The sequence below is a fragment of the Falco cherrug genome, chromosome 5 (assembly GCF_023634085.1).
Source record: "Falco cherrug isolate bFalChe1 chromosome 5, bFalChe1.pri, whole genome shotgun sequence".
Taxonomy (NCBI): Eukaryota; Metazoa; Chordata; class Aves; order Falconiformes; family Falconidae; genus Falco; species Falco cherrug.
Window position 1 is genome coordinate 3,921,313 of NC_073701.1, and position 26,133 is coordinate 3,947,445.

Below are 26,133 nucleotides of genomic sequence, written 5' to 3' on the forward strand. Positions count from 1 at the left end.
GTCATATAGTTGACCGCCTCCTTTCCACTGACACGTCTACGTGGGCAGGTACACAAAGTCCCAGGTAACTACTAAACAGCTCATTGAAAAGGGGTATAGTGAAACAAGGGATGAGATTTGAAGGCAGGGAAGGAAATATCGCCAAACAATACTGTATTTCAAGCCCTAGCAATAACTTACTGCAAGGGATAACAACCACCAGTGAAAATTTAATTTTCCATCTCCAAAACAGATCTAGGATTGAGCCAACATCCTTATCCAGACTCTTTGAACTCTGAAGCAGTCTCGTTCCTCTCCAGAGCTACTGCCAATACGTAAACATTCTGACCAGTAAAGGCAGAGATACAGGGGTGAATAGTGGCTGTGTAAGCCATGTTTCCAAGGTGAATACATACAGGCTGTCTGCACGATGTTGAAAAGATCCTTAGCTTTTTGAGCATGTTTTGCAATGAAATTACTCCTTCTTCATGGCTTTGAGGCTGTCAGTGAAGATGAACATTGTTGTGAAGCACAGGAAAAGTCTTTATTCCTACAAAAGTAGTATCTAATACAAGCTGTCAAGGAAATGCTGTCAAATGTCAAGGAACGCCAGACAACATGACCACTAAGAGACTCACCAAGGAAGGAGGCAGAATGCTGTGAATACTACTGTCTTTGTTTCAGGTTTTCAGTTTCACCGAATCGCTGACAGTGGCAGTATAACAAATGCATGTCTTCCTAGAGAAGTGACAAAACAGAGCCTCCTTGTAAACCTCTTTCTTTTCCTGGAAGGTGAAAGCAGTGAGCTGTTTTGTTAGGAGAGCCTGTCCTAACACACACCAACTCCACCACATTCAGCCAAGGAAGCAGGTTATCACTTGCTTGGAACATTGTGATGTTTTTTTCACCTTCTCACTTCTGCTACTTTCTGAGTCACTTCGTTATTCTGAAATTCCAGTCATCTCCCCCACAGATGTGGTATATACAGGTAAGTTGATGGCTGTCAACAGAAGACTAGCACCTAGTTCTAACAAATTCTGACAGGCATATTGAATCACACTAATCTGTCATTATCACCTTCACCGTGGAGTGATTTCCTGGATGTCAGCAAAGTCAAAGAAACCAAGTTTTAGCTGGCCTGTGGCATCTCTGCCTTGCCTTGCTTTCTTGCTTTGCATTCACCAAGATATTTAGGGGATCATTTCAATATTAGGACCGTGAACACAGTAAGACAATACTCCAAAAGGATACATAAAAGTGGGGATACCCCGTGCTGTGAAATATTTTCGGATGAGCCGCTCGGTACCATACCAGTTGAAACCTTTTGTTGCGTACCCGATGCGTGGAAGATGCACTGTTGCTGAGGAGGGAATAGGGAGTGCACACTCTTTAGGACAAGATACACATACAGAAAGTGGTCTAGGTAAGGACTTCAAGCTACCCAACATGAGCAGAAGTAGTATTTCAGAACACAAAATATCTGCCATGGAGGTCTCACTCTTACTTCACCTCACAAAAAACAGTACAGGAGAGGTGGAAATTGGTCATCACCTTTAGATGCAACCACATATGTAAGGATTCACTGTTCTACTGCACAGACACTTACCATTCCTTTTCTTGGCTGCTAAAGAAATCTTCTTCAGGCCCTTTTCCAAAGCAGACAGCTTAATGCCAGACAAGTTGTTGGACTGATCTCGGTGCTGAGCTACAATCAAGGCCAACTAAGTAGAAAACATACAAAAAAATTAAATGGGAGTCTATATACAGTGCTAAGAGACACAGTGATAGCTGCTGGAAAACGGCATTACTATTAGCTTTAATAAACAAGCCAAAGATCTTTCTCTAACATTTAACTGCAACTTAGTCATGTTTAGTATTCAGCGCCATTATTACTGGGAAAAAAGACATAATGTTCATTATACACAGCTTCAAAAACATGCAGGCAGAACACAACACAGAAAGAAGCTTCTCATTCTCACCAAGTCTTGTCCTTTTTTCCTGGATTTTTTATCATCAATAGGGAACAACAGGGTTCCTCCTAACTCCAAATCTGTCCAGAAAACAACAGAACAGTAACAAAAAAACAGTCCTAAAGAGTCAACAGGCAGTCAATGGAGCAGTGATTTCACTGTCAATGTTCTGTATTATTCTCCTTGGCTTGTTTTTTTTTTTTTTTAATTATGGTTTCAGCAGAGTCAGACCCTTTGCCCAGGGAAGCAAGACAGATGTTACCTCCACACCGCTCCCTCTGCGCCCCGGCCCCCCCCCCCCCTAAAGACACACATACATCCCAGTTAAAGACCACAAATGGAAAGAGACGCTGGAACAAGAAGAAAGCATCTCCCAGGAAATTATGAAAAACAACAGGTCCACCTTACAGCAAGGGGTACATTCCTCACCAGCTGCAGGTAGCTCAAAACTGCTAATAAATGCTTAGAAGACTAGTGCTTGGAGGGAGCCAAAGGGTCAGCTGAGTACTGCCTGAGATGGCTTTCATTCTTCTTAAAAGCACTTTGACAGTGCTTTCTTGCATATAGTGAAAAAATCCTGTGAATAATGAATAACTTCGATTTTCTTCTTTTTTTTATGACTTGCAGTACGCATTGCAATGACCAACCCTCTGTGCAGAGTTCTTACACTCCAGATAAGTCAAGTCAAAGCACCCACTGCACTACTACTTTCAGAGCTAGGGATGCACGTATCCAGAGAAAGAGGAAAAAACATGAGTACTGAGGTATCCAGGCACCTCACTCCTGCAACATCAGTAGGATTTAAGCTTTTTCAAGTATCTTGGCCTAAGGTCGTGGTTTAATCTCTTACCTTTCATCTTTCCTGCCATCTCATATATTTTCCTTGGCTGATCAGAACGAGCCTCCAGAGCTGTAAACAAACCACCCCTTCCCCAGCGGCCGGAGTCATCTAGAACGAGATGACAAATTAGACTCCTTTTAGAAGGTGAGGATAAAGACCACCCCTGCAGGAAAGGGACCTACTCTGTACAAATGCAACGAATGATTATCAAAACCAGATACAGGAACCACACAACCAGTCGTCAAGGGACCATCCTAGAGGATAAACCTCAGCCCTTGAGAAAAACAAACTTCCCACAGAAAAACTCTCTGGGAAGAATTCCTTCTTGCTGTCCATTCAGGGTGCTCAAACAAGCACTAACCATGGCACTGAGCATATAAACCTGCTGGTATCCTCACATATATGCACATAGGTGCATAGAGCATTCATCTAGTATGTCTTCAGATTGGTGCCTTGGGCTTCCCACAACCGGATGTGTGTTATTTGCAGGGTTTCACTTCTACTTGGCATTTCCATTTTAAACATGAGGTTTCGTGCAAGTTTAACATATACCAAAGCAGAGTATAATGTTCTGCTACAGCTCAGCTCAGAGAGCAGCTCCAGCACCGATTCAGAAGGAACTCTGTCATGTGAATTTTCTCCCTCAGCTTTACTGCCTTAACAGAGGTCCTTAAATTAGAAGACTAGCCTAGAGCCTCTGTACTTACAATGTTGAGAGACAAACACTGAGACAGAGAAAGTCTGATCTCAGCCTCTGGAAGTGCCTTTTCTCTTGTGGCTGATGATATAAGGGAGATGATTTTAAATCTCTCAGTTCAATCCCTACAGCTACCACAGGATGAACAAAAGGCCCTGCTCTCAGGCGGAACTGTCCCCACTTGGCCACAGCCATAAAATTTCAAGCCATACAGGCACTTTTCAAGAGGCTTGCCCATAAATCCAGTGAGGACATGAAAAGACCAGTGTACATCTTATCTTGCTAGTACTTGTCTGGGTTATACATGGTGGGGTAGAGGCTGTATTGCCTCTGTACCACTCAAAATTAAGCCAGACTCAAATCCAAATTATTTCGGTCTGGATGTGAATTAGAAACTATTGAGCTAGTAGGGACAATTCAGCCCCCTTGTCCACTAACATTCCTGTTGTTTTAAGTCCCACCTAGGCAGTGGACAATGATGGCATCCTCCTCTTCTGCTTTGGGGTGGGTGACATCTCCCATGACGTACTTGATACAGTTCAGGTCTGCATTTTTGTAATCTAAATCCACACTCAGCCCAGCTTGATCCTCCTCAGACTCTTCCTCAAAGTCACTTTCCTCAGAAGGAAGGCAGGTAGATGTGTAATGATTTGCCTCCCACCAGGCCATCCTGAAACAAAACAAGAGAAGAAAGATGCTGCTCAATGAAAATCAAAGCCGGGGGTGGGGGTGGGTGGGGCACACACTCTGTTTTACATCATTGCAGTGAAACACAGGAGACCCTGACTTGCATTCCTTCTGCTCCCCTCCTCTATTTTAGACCGGAACAAAATTTACCACAGTTGTTACCTGTGATATGAAGAGCCACATGCCAGTGCAATAACACAATTGCAGGCATGGAAAAAATGAGCATATGGCAAGGGGCAAGGAGCTACTTAAAGCAGTGAAAAGGAAGAACATCTAGAAAACAGGGAGGAGAAAGTTAAGATGCATGCCAGAAAGTCACAGATCAATACACAGGAGCCAACAGTGACATTTCAGAAAGCTTCTCCCATAAGCTCAGTGCACATTCAGATATGGGGTTCTTATTCAAGCCACTCTCTGTGAATTAAATTAGATGTGAGGTCAGGCAGCGTATTCAGGGGAAAAGAACCCTCGCTAGGGGCTGAAGCCATTTTTCCACCTTCACATCCCTGTGTTACACAGTTTGAGCCCACACACAAACATTCTGCTGTATGAAGTTAACTCTCTCATAAGGGTGGCCTGCAGCCATTTTGTCATCTCCTCCCCTCAACCCCAGCCCCACCTGCCAGAGCAGATACAGAGCACAACTTGTTTTCGTCAACCAGACACACATTTCTAGAGTACAGCGTAACAGACATCAGCTCACAAGTAGTAGATGCATTACAAACCCTACTTTTTCTTGCGTTCCGCCTCTGCTTTTGCCGCCTTCTTTTCCTCCATGAGCCTTGCTCTCTTTGCTGCTGCTTCTTGGCGCTTCTTCCGCCTAGCATCCAGCTCCTCTGCACTCAACAAATGTTTCCTCCTGGTTGACTGTTCCCGGAGGCCTGTGAGAAGGGCCTGGAGAAAGAAAGTACTATCACGGAAACAAACTGATGATCTTAAAGCCGTGTCTGGTGCCCACTTTAACCTATACTCGTTTTCCATTTCCCTACTTGTCCACTGGTCTTAATCATCAGACCCCAATTGTCACATAATATGTGGTTTTGTGACCTAAGTTTACATGAGTGCCCCACATAACAGATCAGAGATAGGATATCAGAATTGCTGAATTGTCAAGGCCTCAGATTCAAGAGCCAACTTTACTACATTGACATCCAAATCTTTTACATGCCTTCTGAAAGCTGCAGGTAGAGACAAAACTGTCAGCCTCATTTTCCACAATCAAATGAAAGAGCATCATGTGCCTTTTTGTGTCTCTTACATTTGCTTTGTTCCGGAGAGCTCTCCCTTCCTTACTGGTCCCTTCAGTCAAGGCTTTCTGAAGATCCAAAAGCTGATCAAATGCTTTTTCGTCTTCTCTGCTGGGTTCTTTTGAATAATCTTTGCCTTCATACACGTACATGTGAGCTTTAAAAAATAATTAAAAAGTGTAAAAATGAACCGAAAGCCACTAACACCTACAACGTACAGTGAGATCAAGAGAAATTTGGCTGCTTTGTGGCACTGTTCTACTCTCAGCAGAAAAAAGATGTTCGCTTTCCTCAATTTTTGTATGACCACTGTCATACATGTAGACATTCATACAGCATCATGTAGAAACAAAAGAATCAAGATTTGCTTCCTTAGGCAAAAGCTTTTCATTTAACTCATTTATACTGGCAAAAACCTCTTCTTCCTATTTTGGTCAATTAACTGTCTTAAGCTGTGGCTCCATCACTGTTCTCCTCGGTCATTGCACCTCTGCCAGTAGCGAATCCATTTAGCTTTGCTATCTAGTTACAGGCAACTCTTGTAAAGGGACAGCAAACTGGCTTTTGAGCTCCCCTCAAAATAAACAATAACAAAAAAAGCAAAACTCTTGGCAGCTCAGAGTTACTGCTCATCAAGTGAGTTATTTTCCCAATAACTATTACACTGTGTAGTACCACTGCTCCTCTAAGTTACCAACAGAAAATACCACTCTTTGCTAGCTCTCAGCAAGTAAGTACCTGTTGCTGGCAACCGCGGCAGGACAGACAATACCTAACCTGCAGGGCCTTATTTCTGCTTCAGTCACAGATACATATTTAAGTACTACTCTGTACTCAAAACAGAAATTCAGTTCTTCTCACGATGACACTAGAAGAAGGAAAGTATCCTTAGAATCTATTCTCATATAGTTTGGGGGCTATGAAGAACTAACCACAATTGTGTGCCGTTCGGACTGGAGGGTAGACTACTGAACACAGAGTAGGTTTGCTCTAGTTGTTTAGACACCGTGACTCTCCATTTCTTATCTCACATTTTGGAATTTTTAAAAGGGCATTTCAACTTGCGATTTTCAGGGCAAATAATCTTTTGTTTGGTGACAAATACAAAACACATACTACACAGCCTTTCCATAAGTTACTGTTATATCTCTAAAACCATAGATCTATTTAATAGCTCTCTGTGAGAAAAACAGCAGGTGCAATTTTAATACTTCCCCTTTTCTCATGAATTTCACCCGAGGTCTTAAAATATTTAAAGCACATGAAGGAATTCAGCTCCCAAGCCCCCCCCAACTGGGCAAGTATTGTTACCATTATCTAACAAATAGGCACAAAAAGAAGAACAAGGAAGTCTCAGAAATAAAGTCTGTGGATAGGCCGCAAACAAAATCCAAGTAACTTACTTAATTACAAGTCCACGTTTCTTCTTGTTGCCTGAAAAATGCCACCCCTCCCTGGGAAGCTTTCTCTACCAGTACTTAAGTGTCATGTGTTTCATCATAGGTATTTAGATTCTTAACTTACTCTCTGTATCCATCTCTTCACTCTCTTCTTCACGTGGCAGCACAACATCCATTACCCACTTCCCTCCTTTTGTCTCTCCAAGGATGTTTTCTAGCTCCACATCTTGTACGGTACTCCCCTCAGAGGACAGCAATTTATCCAAGCCAAATTTCAAGATTTCACTCAGCTTTAACAAAGAGAAGGGGAAGTTCAGTATTAGTAACTCCTGATTACTTGTCAGTCCCAGTGTCTCAAGCTTCTAAGGCTTAAATACAAAGGATGGACAAGCGAAGAAATTATGCCTTAATGTTACCTGTCAAAATACTTATGCTTTAACACACCCAGCTCTCCCAGCACCTGATGGGACAGGCCCCTACAGCATATCTCCCTCAAACATAACTCATCCAGACTTGAGCAGTCATTTTTTTTCAGGGATCGATGAAAAAAACAGCATTGTACTGACTGCATTCAAGCACCTTTCTTCATAGCCAAAAAGACCAGGCCTGTTTTTGCCCCCAACTCCTTTAAAACAAAAGCTTAAATACCACAAAAATCCACAGGGAGAAAAATATCAGCATGGAATTTCCTATGGGCTCAGTTCCATTTCTCCCATGGAAACTATAATTGCTGAGATACATGCTGATAGGGTTGGGAGGGGCGGTGACAAGGGAAAGGATATACTAATTCCAAACCTCTCCCAGGTTTAGCTACACATAGCGGGTATATTCCCCTAAATGTCACTTTGCTTGAGGTTTTCAACTCAAGTTCTCAGCACAAACCTCAGCTTTCAGGTCAGAATTATAAATCATGCCCTGACTCCCAAGACACTACATTTGCCAAGAGGTCAACAGAAAGTTGACCAAGTTTCAGACTAGCAACCAAAAGCTAAGTACTTATCATCAGCTCTGTTTGTGACAAAAAAGCATCAGAAACAAATAAGTTCTAGAAACAATGAGTCAGCTTCCACTTTAGACCTGTTATAATTAAAAACAAACAAGTAAGACAAGGAAAGGTTCTGCCTTCCCCTCTTCCTCAAGGAAACACAACCTTTTTCAACAATGGATGTGCCTCGAAGTTGTAAAAAACTGACTTCAAATGTCAGATCTTGTCTGGACCTGGGATGTCATTTTGGTTCTTAAGACATGCAAAAGCTGTCATGTCAATGCACATCTCCCCCAAAAACATAACCGTTTGGCTAGGTTCATATTAGACATAAATGCAGAAACACTCTGGGACATTTCTGAAGACACTACTGGAGTCAAATTGAAGATATAGCTTTATTTTACCTGTAACTCTGCTGCTCCCTGATGCTTGGGCGCTCCCAGAGCAAACTGACCTCCTTCTACAATGGCATTTGTCAGCCGGAGCTTCGAAGCAGCTCTTCGGTAGATTATTTCCTCGATTGTATCTCGCCCAATCAAACGGATAATTTTTACAGGCCTTGAAAAGTGTAAGAAAATTCTTATTATTTTCTTTTTTTTTTAGAAGGTGCACTAAAGCTGTTTCCTTGCATGGTGCATTATCCTCTCACCCACTCCTTTGGCAGGGGAAAAAAAGGCAAGAACAAAATCAACAAAAATAATCTGCAGAAATGTAATGTTGATACAATTGCTTCTTGACACAGGAGAAATGCTCACTGCAAAAGAGCAGGCAAACCTCCAGACTCCCACTCCTACTCCAAATCTACAAAGCTCCCGCCTTAGACACATGACAAGGACAAGACTGCATGAAGCTGCAACAAAACCCCCGAAGACATAAAATCCTCTCTGCCATTTTTTTGAACTTCAATATATTGTACTTCAACCTTCCACTGCCCATGGATAGGGCAAGCAGGACTGACAGACCGACAAAGTCAGCAACCAAACCATAAGTAGGAACATTTCTCACTTGTGCTGCCCAATCCGGTGAGCTCTTGCTATTGCTTGCAAGTCATTTTGTGGGTTGAAATCACCATCCGCAAAAATAACTGTATCTGCTGCTGTCAGATTCATGCCAACTCCACCTACAAACAAAAAAGGTCACAAAATAGTTCACCAGCAAAAAATAAAGGAGAAGCTGGACAATTTATGCTGTGCAAGGCGCTCTCAGATCTGATCAACCACATCTAATTCAATGTATCTCTCAACCCCAAATCTAAGCCTCATAAGGATCTAAGAAGATGGGCGAGCCTCCCATTTCCAGCTCCTAGCTTCCTGCAATAGCAAAAAAACAAGCTGTATTATGCAATACAGCCAGAAGAGATACAGGGCAAGTGAACCAGTGCAACACAGACATATTCTTCCACTGGCAGGCAGAATAACCCAGCAAGGGCTGACTTCACTGAGGCTACAAGGGACTGCTCAAGTCACGACTTGGCTGCAGCACAGAAGCAACTGGTAAATACACTGCTTAAACAGTGGAAAACCAGGCCCAACTATACAATAACCAGAGCCTAGGCATTTATGTGACTTAAAAGTTTTTGAGATTAGAGTTTGGGCTCTCATGGAATAAAAAGAAAAAAAATACAGTTAAGTCTGTTTTTTTAATACCTGCTATTGTGACTGTATACTGTAGTTAAAGAGGTGGGAGCCTGCTGCCTCATTTCTTCCAGCTCATGCCAAAACCCTCTTCACGACAATCAGAAAATCCCTGCAAACGGAGGTAGTCAAGCACCTGAAAATCTCTGTCCATAACATAACAGTGATGGAAATACTGTTAGCACACTTGTTCCCAGCTGAATACAAGATGCTTTGGCTAGACATAGCAACGTGCAGTAAAAACCAACTCTGACTGACATGGGCAGGGAGAGTGCAGGCACTGTGGTGAGAGACACACTTATTCCTACATTAAGCACCTCCGTCTCTCTACATACTTCCTACAATGCACTGCAGTATCATTGGAGCCAGGCTCATACAGGGAAGTCTGACCAGAAGGCCAAATGAAGACTTAGTTCGCTAAGTTCAATGCTTTCAGGTGAAGCAGGGCGGATTGCTCCCCTGGAGGCAAGCAGAAGTCTGCCTCTGTCCTTGCTTGAACAGGGACAGGGAGGTTTGATACTGTGTAGAAGACACAGACCTGCCCGAGGAGCTAAGAGGGGAATAAGCACAGATGGCAGTCCTGATATAACTAAGATGTAAAGAACCACTAACAGAGGGTGAAAATAAAGCAGTGATTAACTTGACCTATTGAATAAGCTCACTAAGATGTAGCAAGCTTTCTGAGACACCTAGATGAGAGAAGTGGGGTAACAGAACATTGTGGTCAAAACCATACAGCGCAGAGAACAAATGAAGTTATACAAGAACAAGTAGTGCGCATGTTCCCCAAGAAAGTTCAGATGAAGTTCACCAACTTGTCAACCACCAGAGGTCTCAAAAGACTCCAAGAAAGACCCCCAGGAGCGAAGTGTGCATACGCAAATGTATTATGCATATGTAAATCGGGGAATCTGTTATAATATGCATTAGATTCTAGGGAAATATGATGAATATGTATGCTTTATTGTAATAGATTGAGGAATGCTGATTGGATAGGTGTACGTGATTTGAGATGCTAATCTCCGTGCACCCAGCACTGCAACAAAGAATGCCTGCCTTCTAAACTTATAAAAACAAAGTCCAGAGGGTTTTCTTTCTGCCATTTTTTTTGTATCAGTCCCACAGTGTTCTTTGCAGTCTCAGAATGCTAAAAGGCTCTCATTTGAGTCTGTCTGCCAGCTAGAGAGCATGTCCATGTTCAGCAAACTCGAGAAGCAATTCCACCAGCTTATTTAAGGGAAGTCTATTCGGGCCTCAAGTCTGGTGCTTGCAGAAATAAAATGCTAGTGAGATTCCTTAAGCTCAACCTGGCACAGGGACAGGCATTATGGAACTTGGAATAAAAAAAGTAACTCAAGTGGCTGCAATATGAAAAGTATCTTGGCATCAGCTGCCAAAAGGAAAGCACAGAAACCAGATGTCCTAGCTGAGAGACTCAAGTTCAGAATGTGTCTTGTCTCCCTCAAAAATCCTCATCATGAACAGGCTCTGCAGGAATCAGAACTCTCTGAAATCCTGCCAGAGAGAGCAAAAGAAGAGTGCAGAAGCAACATGGGTTGTTAGTCTCTCCTTTCCTTACTTACCTGCCCTGGTGCTCAGCAGGAAGATAAAGATGGGCTGTTGACCAAAGTTCTTAATGGCAAGGTATCTCTCTTCACCTCTAACAGAACCATCCAGCCGCTCGTAGCTGTAGCCTTTTCAAAAAAGAAACAGGTAGGCTTCTGAAATTCTGTATATGCTCTTACCCTCCTACTCATTCTCTATTGTCTCACTACTGCCCTGAATCCTTTTATGCCAAATCCTCCTGGCTCAATTCTCGTTTTAGTGTAGTCAACTCCTTCATTCCTTCCCAGTTAAACCTTGTATAAACTGAAGTAACTACCCTGACTTCCAGGTCGACTGTCAACAAAGGGTAACGTAGCTGGGTTTGAAGAAGAGACTCTTAGCATTTAACGTACTGCTTGGAAACACAACAGGAAAATTCAGAGCCAATGTAAAAGAACATCAGTTCAGAATCTCATTTCAGACTATGCTGTGCTGGCTGTTGGCCCCACAAAACAGGCCAACAACCATTGGATCCTCCTTATGCAAACTCCCATGGCCCTCAATGTGTGCCTTCCTGTGAGCGAGCAGTATGGGATATGGCCCTACATTTGGCTTTATCCTGCACTATTAGTCGTCCAAAACCATAAACACCAAACAAAAGCCTCTTTCATGGGAAATCCTAAGTAGGCATGGAGCCATGTGGATTGAAACAAAAGAAAATGTCCCAAGAACACTTTGCTAACCTTGCCAAAAGTGGTCTGATCCAATCTGGCCTTGCAGACATGTTGGGGCCCTGCTGCCAACAACTGTTTTAATCAAAAATTAATTTCCTGGTATGAATGTGGCCCAATTTGTGTTTTGTGCTGGACAAATTGAATCTAGAGCAAGCCTACTGCCTTCAGTGCAATTATTTCAGGACTCAGGTACATAATTGAACACAGGTATATAATGAAACATTGCTACCCTGCCATCTGTTAACTACATTTTATTGAGGAACCAAAGCTGAAACTAGTTTGAAGAACAACATTTAAGTGCCAGCTCGTTTCAGGCAGGTGCTAACACAGCAAAGAGCTGAACTCAAGGCCCTCCAACTCACAGCACCGCTGCAAGAATATGGTTTCTATCTACTATGAAGTATAAGTCCTCACAGTTCCTTCTCCATCCCGGGCTGATCAATCAAAATCAGAGGAACAACATATAGCAGAGATCATAAGGATAAGCCCTCTTCTCCCAAAGTGTGCAGAACATACCTCTGTAGTCCAAGTAGTCTTGCAGAATATCAAGCAGTTGAGTCATCTGAGAAAACAGCAAGACACGGTGGCCACTGGAAGAAGAACATGAGATACCATGAGTCTCAACATACCATGATAGCATTTCACGGAGTGGTAGAGGGGTTACAATAGCTTAACCAGTCACCGTTACATAGCAAGGCCTTATCACTTGTGTACACTAAGCCTCACAGTCATGGCCTGTTCCCTCACCACATTTTCAGCACCACATCCAAATGCAACCAGTTAGCTTTGTCTGCCATCATCAGCTGCCATGTCTAGAGAGTGGAGTCACAGAGAGATAACAAGGCTCTGGCGCAGCTCTGCTGCTGGCTTGATGCAGCCTGGGGAGGACCCAAAGGAGCCTGTCTAAAAGGATCTCAGCTTCAACCAAGCATTACCAGGGCTTCCTCACCGCATGACCTGCTACAAAAGACTGCTCCCAAATCACACGCTACAAAGCATCTTAAATAGTGGGGAAATGTAATATCAGCAACTCTGTGACAGCAGAGCATTTCCTTCTCCAGCAAACGACCCTCAAAGATCAAACTCTTCCTATAATCACATATAAGTGAGAAATCAAGTCACTTCCCTCCAAGCTCTAGGCCTCACAGTGCTCTGTTCAAATCAGACTTCACTGTAGAGCAGAGCACAGGCATTTTTAAGTCCAGAATTTGCACAGGGCTGGTTCTCGGCCAAAGATGTTCAAGGTAGAGGCACCCATTTACAAGGTGCTACACACCAGAAGGACAAAGACCTCCATATTAGAACTTCCAGAGGTCTGTTGAAGCTCTGTCCTCTGGAAGCAGTCAAAGAGAAATCTCAGCCCAATTAAGAGAGAAGGTAGAACTTTTATCATGCAGGAGGGCACTGCTTCACAGACTGCACAAGAATGCAAACCACAGTTTGATTTGCCTCCCACCTGAGAGCTGAGGTAAATACCCAAGGTCCTTGGGTTCCAGGTTATGGAGTCACCAGAGCTCAACACAAGGAGTTCTGAATGCCATTCCCAAAGCTGAAGTTTAAGCTTATTCTTGGGGTTTGGTCCAGTCAAATTTTATTTTTCACATTTACTATCCATTCTGCCTCCCGGGCAGAAACAAGCAACATAGCATAAAGGAACTGAACTGATGCATTGGAAGCTACTCTCAGGAAACCTGTGGTCAAACCAGATATGCTGAATACCACGTCAGATGGTTATTCTCCCAAGTTCCCAAATATGGCAAATATGAGAACACGTGAGAGAGTTAGTGAAGTGTTTTGAGAAATGTTTAAAGGGAAGCTCAAAAAATCTCTTGAGGTTCCTCTACGACCTCTAATGCAGCTCCTTATACTGAAATTGTTTCTTTCAGGTAGTCAGTAACATGCAATAAATAGGGCAGCGCTTGTGTTGTAATTAATATCTGCTCAATTTATGGCTAAGCAAGGTAGTTTGCCTTCCTGGTTTACCTCTTCCCCCTGTGTCAACCCCACCCTATCTTCCTCACCCCAACATGACATACCCAGCATACAGGAATGAAAGGAGTTTATCCAACAAAACCAGCTTGCCACTGGCTTCAACAATATGGTCTCCAATCTCAAACGGTTCTGGCTCAACACCTGGAACAGAAAAGAGTTTCAGAAGCAGACCTAATACTATGCAAGTAACGACTCTGTGGTCAACCTCAGTGTGTGCACTGCCAACTATCGCTAAGCAGACCTCCGTGATGCTTGCCTGAGAAGTGATGGTCCTTCTCTGTATCTAAAGGACACCCTCAGTAGTTCAGAAAACTATTGTGACTTCATTGTTTAGGTGAGACAAGATGCACAAATGGAGGGCTGCAGTAAGAAACTCAGACTTTACACAGTCCCCTACTTGATTCCTCATTATTGATGAACTGTCATGTGTTGGAACTGGTCACAAACTCACAGCTGCTACTAATTCAAGTACAACATTGTTTATTACTTGCTTCTTCTATGCATTATGCTGCCAAGCAATAATAGAAAACCACTGTGTAAATTAAGAAACTTATTTTTTTTCTATTTCAAGAGAGAACACTGCTTGCTTACCATTGAAAAGGTACGGGTGGGCAACACACTTCCGAAGCTGAATTAAGACATTCTGAAGTGTAATCTTCCTTCCTCCTTCATTTTCAAATATATCTGGAACAAAAAGCACAGAAAAGGAACTGAGCATGAAAGCCCATGCTCCATCAATGAGTGTGACTGGGAAGGTCTGGGTACGGAGCACTGCTCTGCAAGTGCTTCAGCACTGGAGTATCTCTCTCCGCATATCACGTCTTCATTTGATTTTTCCATCTCAAGGCTACTACATCTGTTTTCATGGACCAAAAAAAATTTTCCCTCACATTTTTTGGACAAACCTTTAGAAATAAGACCATGATGAAAACTACTCTGCCTTATCAAACTCCCTGCAACTTCCTGGACTCACTGGAAAGGGTCACTGTCATTTTTCTAAGAGTGATTTATAGACCTAGAAATCACTAAGAACAGGGAAAGACATTTGGTGTTCCTTATTTGAATTTTCCAACAAAAAAAGTAATACAGCATAGTAAAGATCTCCCAGGCAGTCAGGGTTGCAATTTTGTGAGTAGAAAAAAGAATATGTGTGCATATGCTGACTTTAGAAGAGGAAAGTTCAAATTGCCTGGTGATGTTCATGCAAAGTGCTAGTCCTAGAAGAACAAAGAGTCTCCATCCCCCCAGTTTTACTTTCCCTACAACACATAAGCACTTTCAAGCCATATGATGTGGTTTGAATAGATGGAAGAGGAAGAATTTGAGAGAAGCAAATACTTTCTCATATCTCAGGATGCATTGTAACAGTTCAGATGCAAAGTGACAAGAAGCAAGCTATTATGGTAAGAGCCTGTGGTTGCATTGTCTATACGGCCCTGTGCTTTCCTAAGAAACTCGTATCTACATCCAGTATGTTTAGATTTGCTTTACACCACCTGTGCTACTACTGGAAAATCTGTAGAGATTCACAGACCCAAAATTTCTTGTACCACACTTTTGCCTGAACACAAAAACATGCAAGACGAACAGGCTTACCTTGTGATAAGTATTTTCAATTACAGGCTGGCCCAAAGCAGAATCCTGAAACTGACCCTCCCTAGCTCTGCAATAGTCAGTTCTAGATCCACGTGTCTCTTATTTTATCACAAGCTATAATCACAAATGAAGCAGCCCAAAGCACTGAATTTGACATGGTTATTCTATATATACTCCGCAGGCCAAAGTGTCTTCTGCTTCACTACAACAGAGCACAGATTTACAGAAGGAATTAATTTTGTTTTTAAAATTAAGTGATAGGATTCAAAACTCTCAGTTACCTAGATCTTTCATCAAAATGGCCTTATAGTACTTCCTCTGCAAAGCTGACATTCCATGGTACAGAACCACTTCCACCTTCTTTGGCAGCTCTGCAACCACCTCAGATTTGACTCTTCGAAGCAAAAATGGCTGCAGAAGATGGTGCAATTCTTTGGCTATGCAGAAGCAGATGAAAAAAGATTACTGCATTAAATGTAAGGAATTTATACAGTACCTTCACAACTATGCTTTCAAAATAAATGTATAAGGAACCTTATATCTATTAGTGAAATGATTCAACCCAATTTTAACAGAGAAACCAAGACACAGCTGCATATCTTAAATACTTAAGAGATACATCAAGGTAAGTAATTATTACTTTTAGTGGCTTTGTTTTAAAACTAGTCAGCATTAAAAGAAAGCAAATAAAGAGGACACAGCTTGCCTGTTTCCTAGTCAAGATAACAGCTGGTTCTGACTGAAGTCCAACATCGCTTATTACTGACCTGGCTCACTCTCCTTTTCAATCGCTTGGTAGTACTCAACAAACTCTTTCACTTGTTCCCTAGGAAAGATGTCAGGCTCAATGAGGCTGAGCAGGGAGTACAGTTCCTGAAGGCTGTTCTGGACCGGAGTGCCGGTGAGTAGCAGGCTGAAGCCTACTGAGAACTGAAAGAACCAGTAACAAAACAGATTTATTAGAAGAAAATATCTGGAAAAGTTACTCAATACACAACTCCACCCGCACCACTATTAAGTTTTAACTTAAAGATGAAGTAGGCCCAGAACTGCCTGCAGAATGCTGCAAATGTCTGCCAAAACCATACAGCATAAGGTATGGTGTGACAGTCAAACAGCTCCACCAGAGTAGGGTGGCACCAATGCAAGAAAGCCAGTGTAAGCAAAATAAGAACAAGCACAAAACTGACATTTTACAAAATTAAAATTCTCAGATCCATGTACTCTACAGTCCAGTACTGCATACTCAGTGTTAGGTGATGAGAGATGCCTGGAAAATGCTGTCAGAACAGGACAGTGAAATGAAACTGTGAAAGACTATGTTCCATTTCTTCTTGCTGGCTAACCAACACACACAGCAACATTATCTGGTTGCTTACAGTAGTCTCTGTAAAGAGACTTGGGGAATACAGCTACTTTGAAAAAAATGCAAGTTCCTCTCAGGTTTGGTAATAGAAAATATTTTAGCAGAAGAACTAAGGTAAATCATGCCTACTTTCTTGTGACTACAACCAAAGCTCTTGAAATGCAGCATGGACATGTTCAGAAGATGTAAGACTTTCAGGAATTTAATAAAAAATTTACTTTTCAAGGTACTGTAGTACTTTGGTGCTGATGCCAGCCCAGACCTAATGCCCATGTTTCACTGCCGTAAGAGGAAACACAGCCTTCACTCTGACACTCTGGCAGGGTGCTTTGGAAGCTGGAACAATTCTACTAATTTCAGTAAAAAAGGGTGGCTCTATTAAATGGGACAACAGAAGTCAGTAGTACATGGACTTGAGGTCTCATGAACTACGCAAGGGCTCCTTCACCCTCCCACAGCTGGAGATAGATAACCTGTTGTTGCTTTACACTGTCTTAGGTCAACCAGACTTCTACTACTTCGGTAGCACAGCTGTGGTTCAGCACTACGTTTGGCTGCTTTACATTTTTAAGTCTCTCAAATTGCTCCAACATATCAAGCCCAAGCATGAGAGATAAGCTCCAAATACTGCCCACCTCCAAGGCCTTTGTCCATCTGCCACTAAATGTGGGGAATCTGTTCACCAACTCTGATAGAAACTGGTTGCGGCCCAGAGCTTAATAAATACTCAGAGGAAGAAACAGAGAATCTGTATGCTATACTGAAAAGGAAAAAGTCATTAGCCACTAGAAGACAGAGGAGTTACTTTACCTCAGACAGCGTCTTGTAAAGCAGAGAACTTTGATTTTTCAGTCTGTGAGCTTCATCTACAACCAAGGCAGCCCAATTAAAGCTGAACAAACACAAACCAGCATCTTCAGTTAGGGGCTGACAATTTATTCTTGTAAGTACAAAAAGACTGAAGTAAGCAGTGGCTCTGCTTGGCTGAACTTGAGATGGTCCCACCACATGAACAAGCAAACATCACGAGTTGGGTGGGAGGAATTCACAAGTGCTGGTTTTTAAAAGCCAGCAGAGCTCCTTAACTACAGCCTGGATGAGTTTTTCTGAAAACAAAACTCAGTAAATTCACTTGAATTTGTTGCTTCTCTCTCTACTCCCATTACTATGGGGAAAATGACATAGCACAAGTTAGTTAAACATCAATGAGGTCTATGATTTGGAAAAAAAAAGAGACATGAAACTAGGCCCAAGCACCTGTGCAAAAATGCAACAACTATTATGAGGTAGCGAAGACAGTGATTATAAGTCTTTTGCAAATCATGCAAGGCAGGACCCTTCAACATATTGTGGGTTCACACAGCTATACGCAGTGTCTCCTCAGGTAGGATGCAGAATCACTGGTGATCTAGTAGATCCACTAGGCTTAGTGCAAACTCCAGATCTTTTCAACCCTCAGTTGTTTGTGCCTGCTTATCACTAGGGCTTCAACTCCCACGTCACAGAGTGATTTCCACATAGACAAGTCTGACTGATGAGTAGGCAGGGGAGTGAAAGCATGACCCTCGGCTTTTCTTACCATATGCTTTTCTTCCCAGTGAAGGGCAGGAATCACAACAACATACATTCTCCCTACAGCCTTTCCGTTTGCCTCGATTCTCCTCTTTGCTATTTAAAAGTGGTTCTCCATTGCCAGGACAGTCAAATGTCATTATTCTTATCTCACAGGCTCAGCAACTGAATTGGAGAGCAGACACTGCAGAGTGAAACATCGCAGACGCTCGTGTGCAGAGCAGAGTCTGATCTCTCATGCAGTATGTGAGAGCATGGCTCTTGCACAACTCATTTGTGCTGCTACACTGCTCATAAGGAATAGTAGAAGTGGGACATCTGACAGCTTTGTCCCATATTTACAAAGCGCTCCAACTGCTCCTAGACAGGGCAAGGTACAAACAATCAGCAATGGTTTTTTTTCCAGAAGAAAGACTAGAGGGCAAAAAAATCCAGACTTGAGTGACATGTCTTTGAGGCTCTGTGCTAGCCTTAGAAGTAGGAAATTGCATTGGAGCTGACATTTCTGTGATACCAGGGCTACTTACTTGCTCTCCTTGGGTACTACATACCTGGGCTAAACTGCAAAATAAGTAGAATCATACACAGCAGTGCAGGACATGATACAGAACTGTAAGGACAATATGGCCATGGCTGTCTTTCATTAGGCCTGATTTCTACCATGATGCGCTCAGCCAGCACAACCTGTTGTTTCCAGCAGTGGCCAAGGACAGGTGCTTTGCTGAAGACAACAGGGTGCCCACAGCAGGCCTGACTAGTTGAGAGACCAAAATCCTGTCGGGGGCATGGGGTGGGACTAGGTTTCTACTCCTATGAAGGCCCTAAGCCATTCATGATATCTGGCTGCCCACAGCATTTGTCACAGCACTTATCACCACTGTAAGGCATGGGCATTATTACTAAAAAATATGAAAATTCCTCTCCGTTTCAAGCATAGGCTTCCATAAAATCTTATATGACCATGACAATACTTCCTACAGACTGAATTTCAGCTGTATAATCAGTCTTGCTAGAAAGCATAATGCTCCAGAAGCCCTCCACAGCTCTGACTACTGGCAAGAGGCAACAAACTTCAGGATATAGTATGTTGCAGCACTAGCAAACCAGTAGGCTGCAAAAAGGCTTTTACCATCCCAGACCAGATTAACTTCAATAAGTAGTTCCCACGCCTTGCCCCGGTGCAGCCACCAATCCCCCACAAGGTTTCAAAGGTTCATCTACTGTTCATGCTGTTTCTTCATCCTCTTCAGACCAGTCCACCCTGCTTCTTGCCTCTACTGCATCCTTATCTCTCCTACATCCAGGGCAGCTCTCTCTCTTCCCTCTGCATCTTCCACATCTCTCTTCATTGGCTGCTCCTCTTCCATACCCCTCAGAGCTATTTAACTGCTTAGCAGGAACCAGCCACAGCTGCACCTTATCCACATCAGCCAACCCACCGCCCCTGAAGCCAGCTCACAGCTGTATATAATCAATGTTAATTAACCTGCCTTCATTCCTCTACAATGGTATTAGCAAATGATCATCTTAGTATAATGCAGGTCGGTTTCAGTAAATCTTGCATTTTTTGCAAGAACTTTGTAATCCAAAGTTCTTGAAGTTCTCCTTTGTTCTAAATATGTCTTCTGGACTGATATATAGCGTACTGCTGTAAGTCACTATGATCATACTATTTTAACTGGCTTGAAAACTGTCCTTGGGGGAAGTTCACATACATCTTAGCTGACATTAAAGATTCTTCACTGAAAGTTAGTAAAGGCAAAGCTCTAATCAAAGCAAAGAACATCCTTGGCTCTTGTGAAACAAGCATGGGATCTCACACACATACATACACCTAAGAAATCACTCACAGAATGCAGAATTAAATTTGAAAAAAATTAAAACTAGACTCACCATTTTAGAAATGCTGCATCTTTCAGACAAATCTGCAATGAAACAAAATGAACCATGATTTATGTCTTAAGTAAATATACTCGTTCAGACACAGAGCATCTTTTTATTTGCTTGCCAACTATGGTGAAATGGAGCAGAGTGGAATGAAGCCACTTAATATCTGAGGAAAGTAACACGGCAGCTATTGTAACCACAAGCTGTTGCGATCCTACTTTTTAACTCTTCTCTGGCAAAGCACCAGCAAACCCTCAGAGAATTAACGGAAATTTACAGACACCATACATGTTCTTCAACTCTGTAAAGGTTTTTCATACCCTCGTCCTTCAGCACGAAATACCATGCACATGGCATGTCGTGGTTTACCCCCAGCCATCAACTAAGCACCACACAGCCATCTGCTCACTCCCACCATAGCAGGATGAAGGAAGATAATTGGAAGGGTAAAAGTGAGAAAACTTGTGGGTTGAGATAAATACAGTTTAATAATTGAAATAAAATAAAAAAATAAATCATAATGAAAAGGAAAATAACAAAGAAACATAAACAAAACCCAAGAAAGACAAGTGGTGCAAATTAAAACAATTGCTCGCCACCAACTGATCAATGCTCAGCCAGTCCCCACACAGCACCCCCACAGCCAACCTCCCCCCTAGTATATTGCTCAGCATGACATCATATGGTACGGAATATCCTTTTGGTCACTCGGGGTCAGCTGTCCCAGTTCTGTCTCCTCCCAACTTCTGGTACACCCTCAGCCTACTCACCAGCTGGGCAGTGTGAGGAGCAGGAAAGGCCCTGACTCTGTGTAAGCACTGCTCAGCAATAACCAAAACATCCCGGTATTATTAACACTGTTTCCAGCACAAACCCAAAACACAGCCCCATACTAAGTACTATGAAGAAATTTAACTTTATCTCAGCCAAAACCAGCACAAGCACTACAATCTTTTTGACTCTAAGCAAGCACAAGCTTCAGCAGATTAATCTAAGCTATCACAATGGCCTGCTAATATCCTAAAGTGCACACATTGTTTGCCCAACTTCAGACTCAAAGAGGAAGGGAAATCAGGTCCCTTAAGACATCCTTAAAAAGCACAGAATTTTATCCTTAAAAGCAACAGAAACAAGAAAAATACTAGCTAAGTGATTATCTCAATACAGTTGTTTCAGCAGACTTGTTACAGTATGAGCACCGCCATTTATCACATTCAGGACAAGGGTTATCACTGCCACCCACTCCTGCTTGTGGAACGTGGAAGAAGATGCAAGTTCAGAGTGGTCAGCACAGGTCACACAGCTCCCAGCAGGAGGGGACAGTGAAATACTTGAAGAGAAGGAAAGCAAAAGGGCAAAGGGAAAGTGAGATCAGAAGGGGGGAAAAAAGAAAAGGAGCTGTAAGAGATGCCTTACATCTTATTTTAAGTTGATGTGTTTGCTAAGAGACTGCTAAAATAAAATCAAAGTGCTGATACGAAATTAATACCTGAGTGGGACTGACTTGTAAGAGAAAAATAAGGGCTTTTTCCCACTGCAGATAACTAAGCACCAGGTCATGCAAAGTCCGAAGCTTGACCAAGAAAGCAACCCTCTTCTGGCTGGTTCCATTTAGAGGAGGACAGGACCTTCTTAGGACAGCTCTGATCACATTCAGCTCAAAGACCTACCCATTATAACAGGACCCTCACCATTTTGCAGCCCAGGAATGAGAGTTTTGCCTGAGGAGGGCATGCTGAAGAGGGCACAAAAAAGGCAAACTCTAGGAGTTCTTGCATTGCCTGATTAATAGAATCTTACTAAACATCACATGTGTGTACGCGTTATTAAATGCTAAAGGTCAGTAAAGCACCACACAAAGACAATGCAGATACCATTTAGCATTAGCTAAGGATGGATATGTGTCTGTTTTCTTTACTCAAGGTGTGATACAGCTGTGTGGTAAAGCTGGAATTAAAGCAGGTTATCTTAGGGACACAAAAACTGCAGCAACTTAGATATCTGAGTGGGTGAAACGTGTTACAGAGTAGAAAATCCCTGAAGAAGGTCAGAGATGAGTACAGAGGACAAGGCATGAGCTGGGTAGTAGAGAGGAATGGAAAAGGTGAGGAAAAACTCGAGATCCCCTTTCAAGTGACAAAGATACCATGTACCTCATATGTCGTCAAGAGTGCATGGAAGTGAGATTGCTCTTTCAGGTTCTGCTGCAGTTTGGGTCGCTCATTCTTGTTGCCTATGTATGTCACAAAGGAAAGACCTGGAGCAAACCTGTCATCAAAAGAAAGAGCAAAAGCAGTAAGCCAAGCTGTGTCTTTCATGTGTTTATGACCTTGGACCCTACAAACAAACATAGCTACACTGCACAGATAATGAGAACCTCTATTCAAACGCTCTACCCTCCTGTGAGATGTGGCTGTATCTCAACTTTTGAATCTAATTCCTTCCTAATTTGCATCTTAGGTTGGCACCTCAGCTGCTGGTACTGATTGGGACAAGTCCCAGATAAAGCACATTATCCTAGGTCTCAAAGTTCAAGGCAGACGACTGAAAACTGACATGAGACTGAAAACCAGTCATGGCCCATCTGCTATTCAGAACTGAAAAAGCTCATGAAAAGCAGGTGAATGAATACAGTTTGCCCAGCTGGGACCAAAGAAACAGCCTAAATCATGCTAAAATAAAGGCAAACAGGTCCAAGTCAGGACCTCAAAAATCTATCCTTAGTCAAAAAGCAAATAAAACCAGTTCCATGGAGGAAGAATTGGGACCATAAAATTCTTCCTCATTTAATCCCACCACTGATATTTGCCTAATGTTCCTCCTGCACCTACACCAGGGATGCACTTTGCCCCAACTATTCCAGCTGTAAATCTACCCAGATCAGGCAAGCTCACTTCAGAATGTAACCTGGACAACTTCAGATGCCAAGAGACAGTATCGTGTGACGGCCACATAGACAGACTTCTGTTCTCATCTTTAACTTTCTGCCCTCCCACTTAAAAAGAATCTTTGGGCTTCAGCTTAAAAATGTACATATCCCAGGCATAGCAAATGTGCCACCAGCACAGTCACTGCACCCCTGTGAAGACGGGTTGCATGCACAGATGTAATGTATTTTGCATGCATATATGTGAGCATGCCAAGAAAGATACTATTCAATTCGGGTCTTACCTTTCAACATACAGAATCCTGGCCGTCTTCAGCAGATTTTGCCTAAGAGAGGCTGAGCATGGAGCATTATAAATCAATAAAAAGCAAGGAGCTAGTAGGGGCATTTGGACTGAAAGTCAGCCAATACTTGGATGAATTAATGCATACCACAGCATTGTAAAGACTATACATTAACTGCACAGTTCGCATTGATTTGTTGGTTTAGTAGCTTCCCTTTTTACTTTTTTTCCTTTTGAAAGGAAGAAAACTGTTGCACTCAGCACATTTGAAGAGAATCTTTGTAACTTGCTGTGCAAGAATATGATGAGCTGGACAACTGTTGAAACTTACCTCTCCAGTTCCTCCTTCCAGTTGCTCAGAACAGACAGAGGACAAAGTATCAGGAATCTCTCTTTGTTCGTTATTTTTTTTGTTAAATAAAGAAGTAGAGAAATAGTCTAGAAGGCAAAGAAAATAATTTTTTTGATAACAAGGAAAGGGTTCAACCCAGTAGCCTGAACCTACACAAACTGTCTCCTTCTTAAGCTTCGTAGATAATTCCCACAGGTTCTCTAGCACAAAGCAGAGCTAACAGAATATCAGATGAGATCCACCATCAATGACAAAAAAGTTTAGATCCCAAAACATGACTTTGATATCTGAAGCCCCTTTCCAAAGGCCTTTCTCCCACAGTCACAAAAACGATCTACCATACATCATTTTCTGAAACTAACAGTTTATTATTTAAGACTGACTGAATAAAACTAGCTGAACTAAAGCACAGTCATTTCCCAACAAAATTGAAACCCATTGAAAAACTTACCAAAAAATAAAAGCTCTGAAAAATTTACACCTGTCAATTTTAATCCATGTGTTGCAAACTCAAAAATAATTTTGCTGCAGGTGCATCAAAACAACATCATCCTCTCTGTACTGGCTATGTACTGTGCTTTCAACTCTTTGTACTACAAATTATGCATTAAGGTGTCAGTATAAAAAGACCGCTCATCTTTTTACAAAACCCTGAAACTTTTTTAGAGTGTTATTCAGGACCTAACAGTTAAGTGATTACAGAATGAAAGAAACAGTGAGCTCTCTCTTTTAAGAGACTTCAGGATTGAGCTGCTTAACTGACCAGTCATTAGGATGCTTTTTCTTCTCCATTCTGCAGAAGCACAGGGCTAAAAAAAAAAGTTAGGCAAAGATCATTTTCCATAAGAAGAAGTAGAAGAAAACACACCTGACAAGTCTTCCCAAGACCCATTTCATCGCCCAGGATACAGCCATGCTGGACTTCATAGCATTGCACCAGCCAGTTTACACCTTCTGTTTGATAGGAACGAAGCTTAATGCCTGGCAATAGAAGCAATTAATTACATTTACACAGTCATCTAGTACACTCTATACAGAGCTACTCCTTGAAGCCACCAGAAGCAGATCCTGCCCAGAACAGGTCTTCCCAAACATCTGCCCTACAGGAAAAGCACACCAGTTTTCAGCAGAAGATGGTTTACGCTCCTGGAGAACAGACACACTAGTGTTACAGCAAATCCATTAAATTAAACCATATTCAGGAACTTGTGCACACAAAAATGCCCCAAGTCATTACAAAGGCCTCTACAAGGAATCTAATCCAATAATCAAGTTGCTACTTTGCATTCCTAAAAGACAGCTTCATTTTCAGCTCCAGCCACTTTTTCAAATATATAAGTATTAGATGCACGGACATGCTTTAGGCTACCAGAAATGTCTGTAACAATCTACTATTGTATAATAACAGTTTCTCCACATGTTTTCCAGCTTTCCTGAACTTAAGAATTGAGGGCAGACCTCAACTGCAGGTCACTGTAGCTACCACCACCATTACAATCATAATGATGGGGCACAATATGTTAAAACAAACACAAAATAAGTCAAGTAGGAGTTCTCAAGATCGTTCCTTGTACCTGGACTCAAGTGTTGCGTACTGTTAATTATGTTGCGTACTGTTAATTATATTGTCTATTGTTAATAACGTTGTGCCATTGCTGCCCTCTCCTCCCCAGGAAAACATGCAGGCAGAGAGTGTGAAGCCCCCAGGAAACACAAACCCAAAGCAGCACAGGGATTGAAACAAGGGCTTCCCACATCTCAGGAAAATACACAAGCAGGGTGGATGGCCTGGCCATTCCCCTTTAACATCCACCCTTCAGGCAGCAGAAAGTGCATTAAAAGCTTCACTCTCAACATCAACCCACTTGGAGGCCGCTAAACGCGGCCCTGTCGATGTGGTCTCGAAGCGCAGGGCTGTCGAAGGCCGCGCTGAGGCACTGGAATGGTAAAATCGGGGCCGAGGGAGCCAAGGCCCTGCCCTGGCACCCCCCTCACGGCAGGGCCGAGGGGAGCGCGAGTGAGGAGCGGCGGCAGGCCCGCACCGGCACGGCAGCGGCCCCGCTCGCTGCAGCATCCAGGGCTCACGCTCCCAGGCCGGCAGCCACCTTTACTGACACCTTTCCTGATTTCAGGCCCGGAGGTTGCTAACACGGAGCCCAGCCGCAGGGCCCCCGCCATTCCCTCACAGAAGGGACCCCCGCAGCGCGCGTTACCGCTCCCCCGCCACCACCTTCCCCGGGCAGCCCGGGGCCCGCCCGGCTACCGACGGCGGCCCGCTGACCTGTCAGACCCCACCGGTAAATGTCCGCCTCCTCCACGCCTGGAGCGGTCGCCCGGGCACTGGCAGCGCGGCGAAGCGCCTGAAGGAAGCGGGACATGGCGGGCGGCAGGGGAGGCCCGGCCCGCCCTGTCAGGCACCGGCCGGCCCCGCGCGGCTCCCGCCACCTCCGCGGGCGGGGCGCAGGCGCCCTGGGTGCGC

At 43.1% G+C, this 26,133-nt stretch overlaps 1 protein-coding gene across 2 annotated transcripts; it reads right to left on the reverse strand.

Moving 5' to 3' along the window:
* Nucleotides 1–189: 189 nt before the first annotated feature.
* Nucleotides 190–26,123, reverse strand: CHD1L (chromodomain helicase DNA binding protein 1 like). Of its 2 annotated transcripts, XM_055711694.1 has the most exons (23): nucleotides 25,936–26,123; nucleotides 24,523–24,635; nucleotides 23,634–23,740; nucleotides 22,286–22,400; nucleotides 20,139–20,170; nucleotides 17,484–17,565; nucleotides 16,075–16,237; nucleotides 15,589–15,744; nucleotides 14,303–14,395; nucleotides 13,756–13,852; nucleotides 12,236–12,309; nucleotides 11,024–11,134; nucleotides 8,812–8,926; nucleotides 8,211–8,364; nucleotides 6,946–7,111; nucleotides 5,433–5,578; nucleotides 4,905–5,068; nucleotides 3,949–4,157; nucleotides 2,800–2,898; nucleotides 1,959–2,029; nucleotides 1,586–1,700; nucleotides 1,231–1,339; nucleotides 190–544 (listed from the first exon to the last, which is right to left on the reverse strand). In XM_055711694.1, the coding sequence occupies exons 1-23, from the start codon at nucleotides 26,030–26,032 to the stop codon at nucleotides 466–468; spliced, it is 2,667 nt and encodes an 888-aa protein (XP_055567669.1). In that variant the 5' UTR covers nucleotides 26,033–26,123; the 3' UTR covers nucleotides 190–465. The 2 variants fall into 2 exon arrangements, with proteins under 2 accessions (XP_055567669.1, XP_014142242.2); XM_014286767.3 differs by lacking the exons at nucleotides 17,484–17,565; nucleotides 23,634–23,740; nucleotides 24,523–24,635; nucleotides 25,936–26,123 and having other exon boundaries at nucleotides 22,286–22,382.
* Nucleotides 26,124–26,133: the final 10 nt, after the last annotated feature.

Excerpts from the sequence above, each read along its gene's own strand:
- CHD1L (XM_055711694.1), bottom strand. The coding sequence starts at position 26,032 with ATGTCCCGCTTCCTTCAGGCGCTTCGCCGCGCTGCCAGTGCCCGGGCG. Across the intron at positions 24,636-25,935 it reads TTACCGGTGGGGTCTGACAG|GCATTAAGCTTCGTTCCTAT; the intron begins GTCAGCGGGCCG and ends TTCTATTGCCAG. Across the intron at positions 8,365-8,811 it reads CACCGGATTGGGCAGCACAA|GCCTGTAAAAATTATCCGTT; the intron begins GTGAGAAATGTT and ends ACACTTTTCAAG.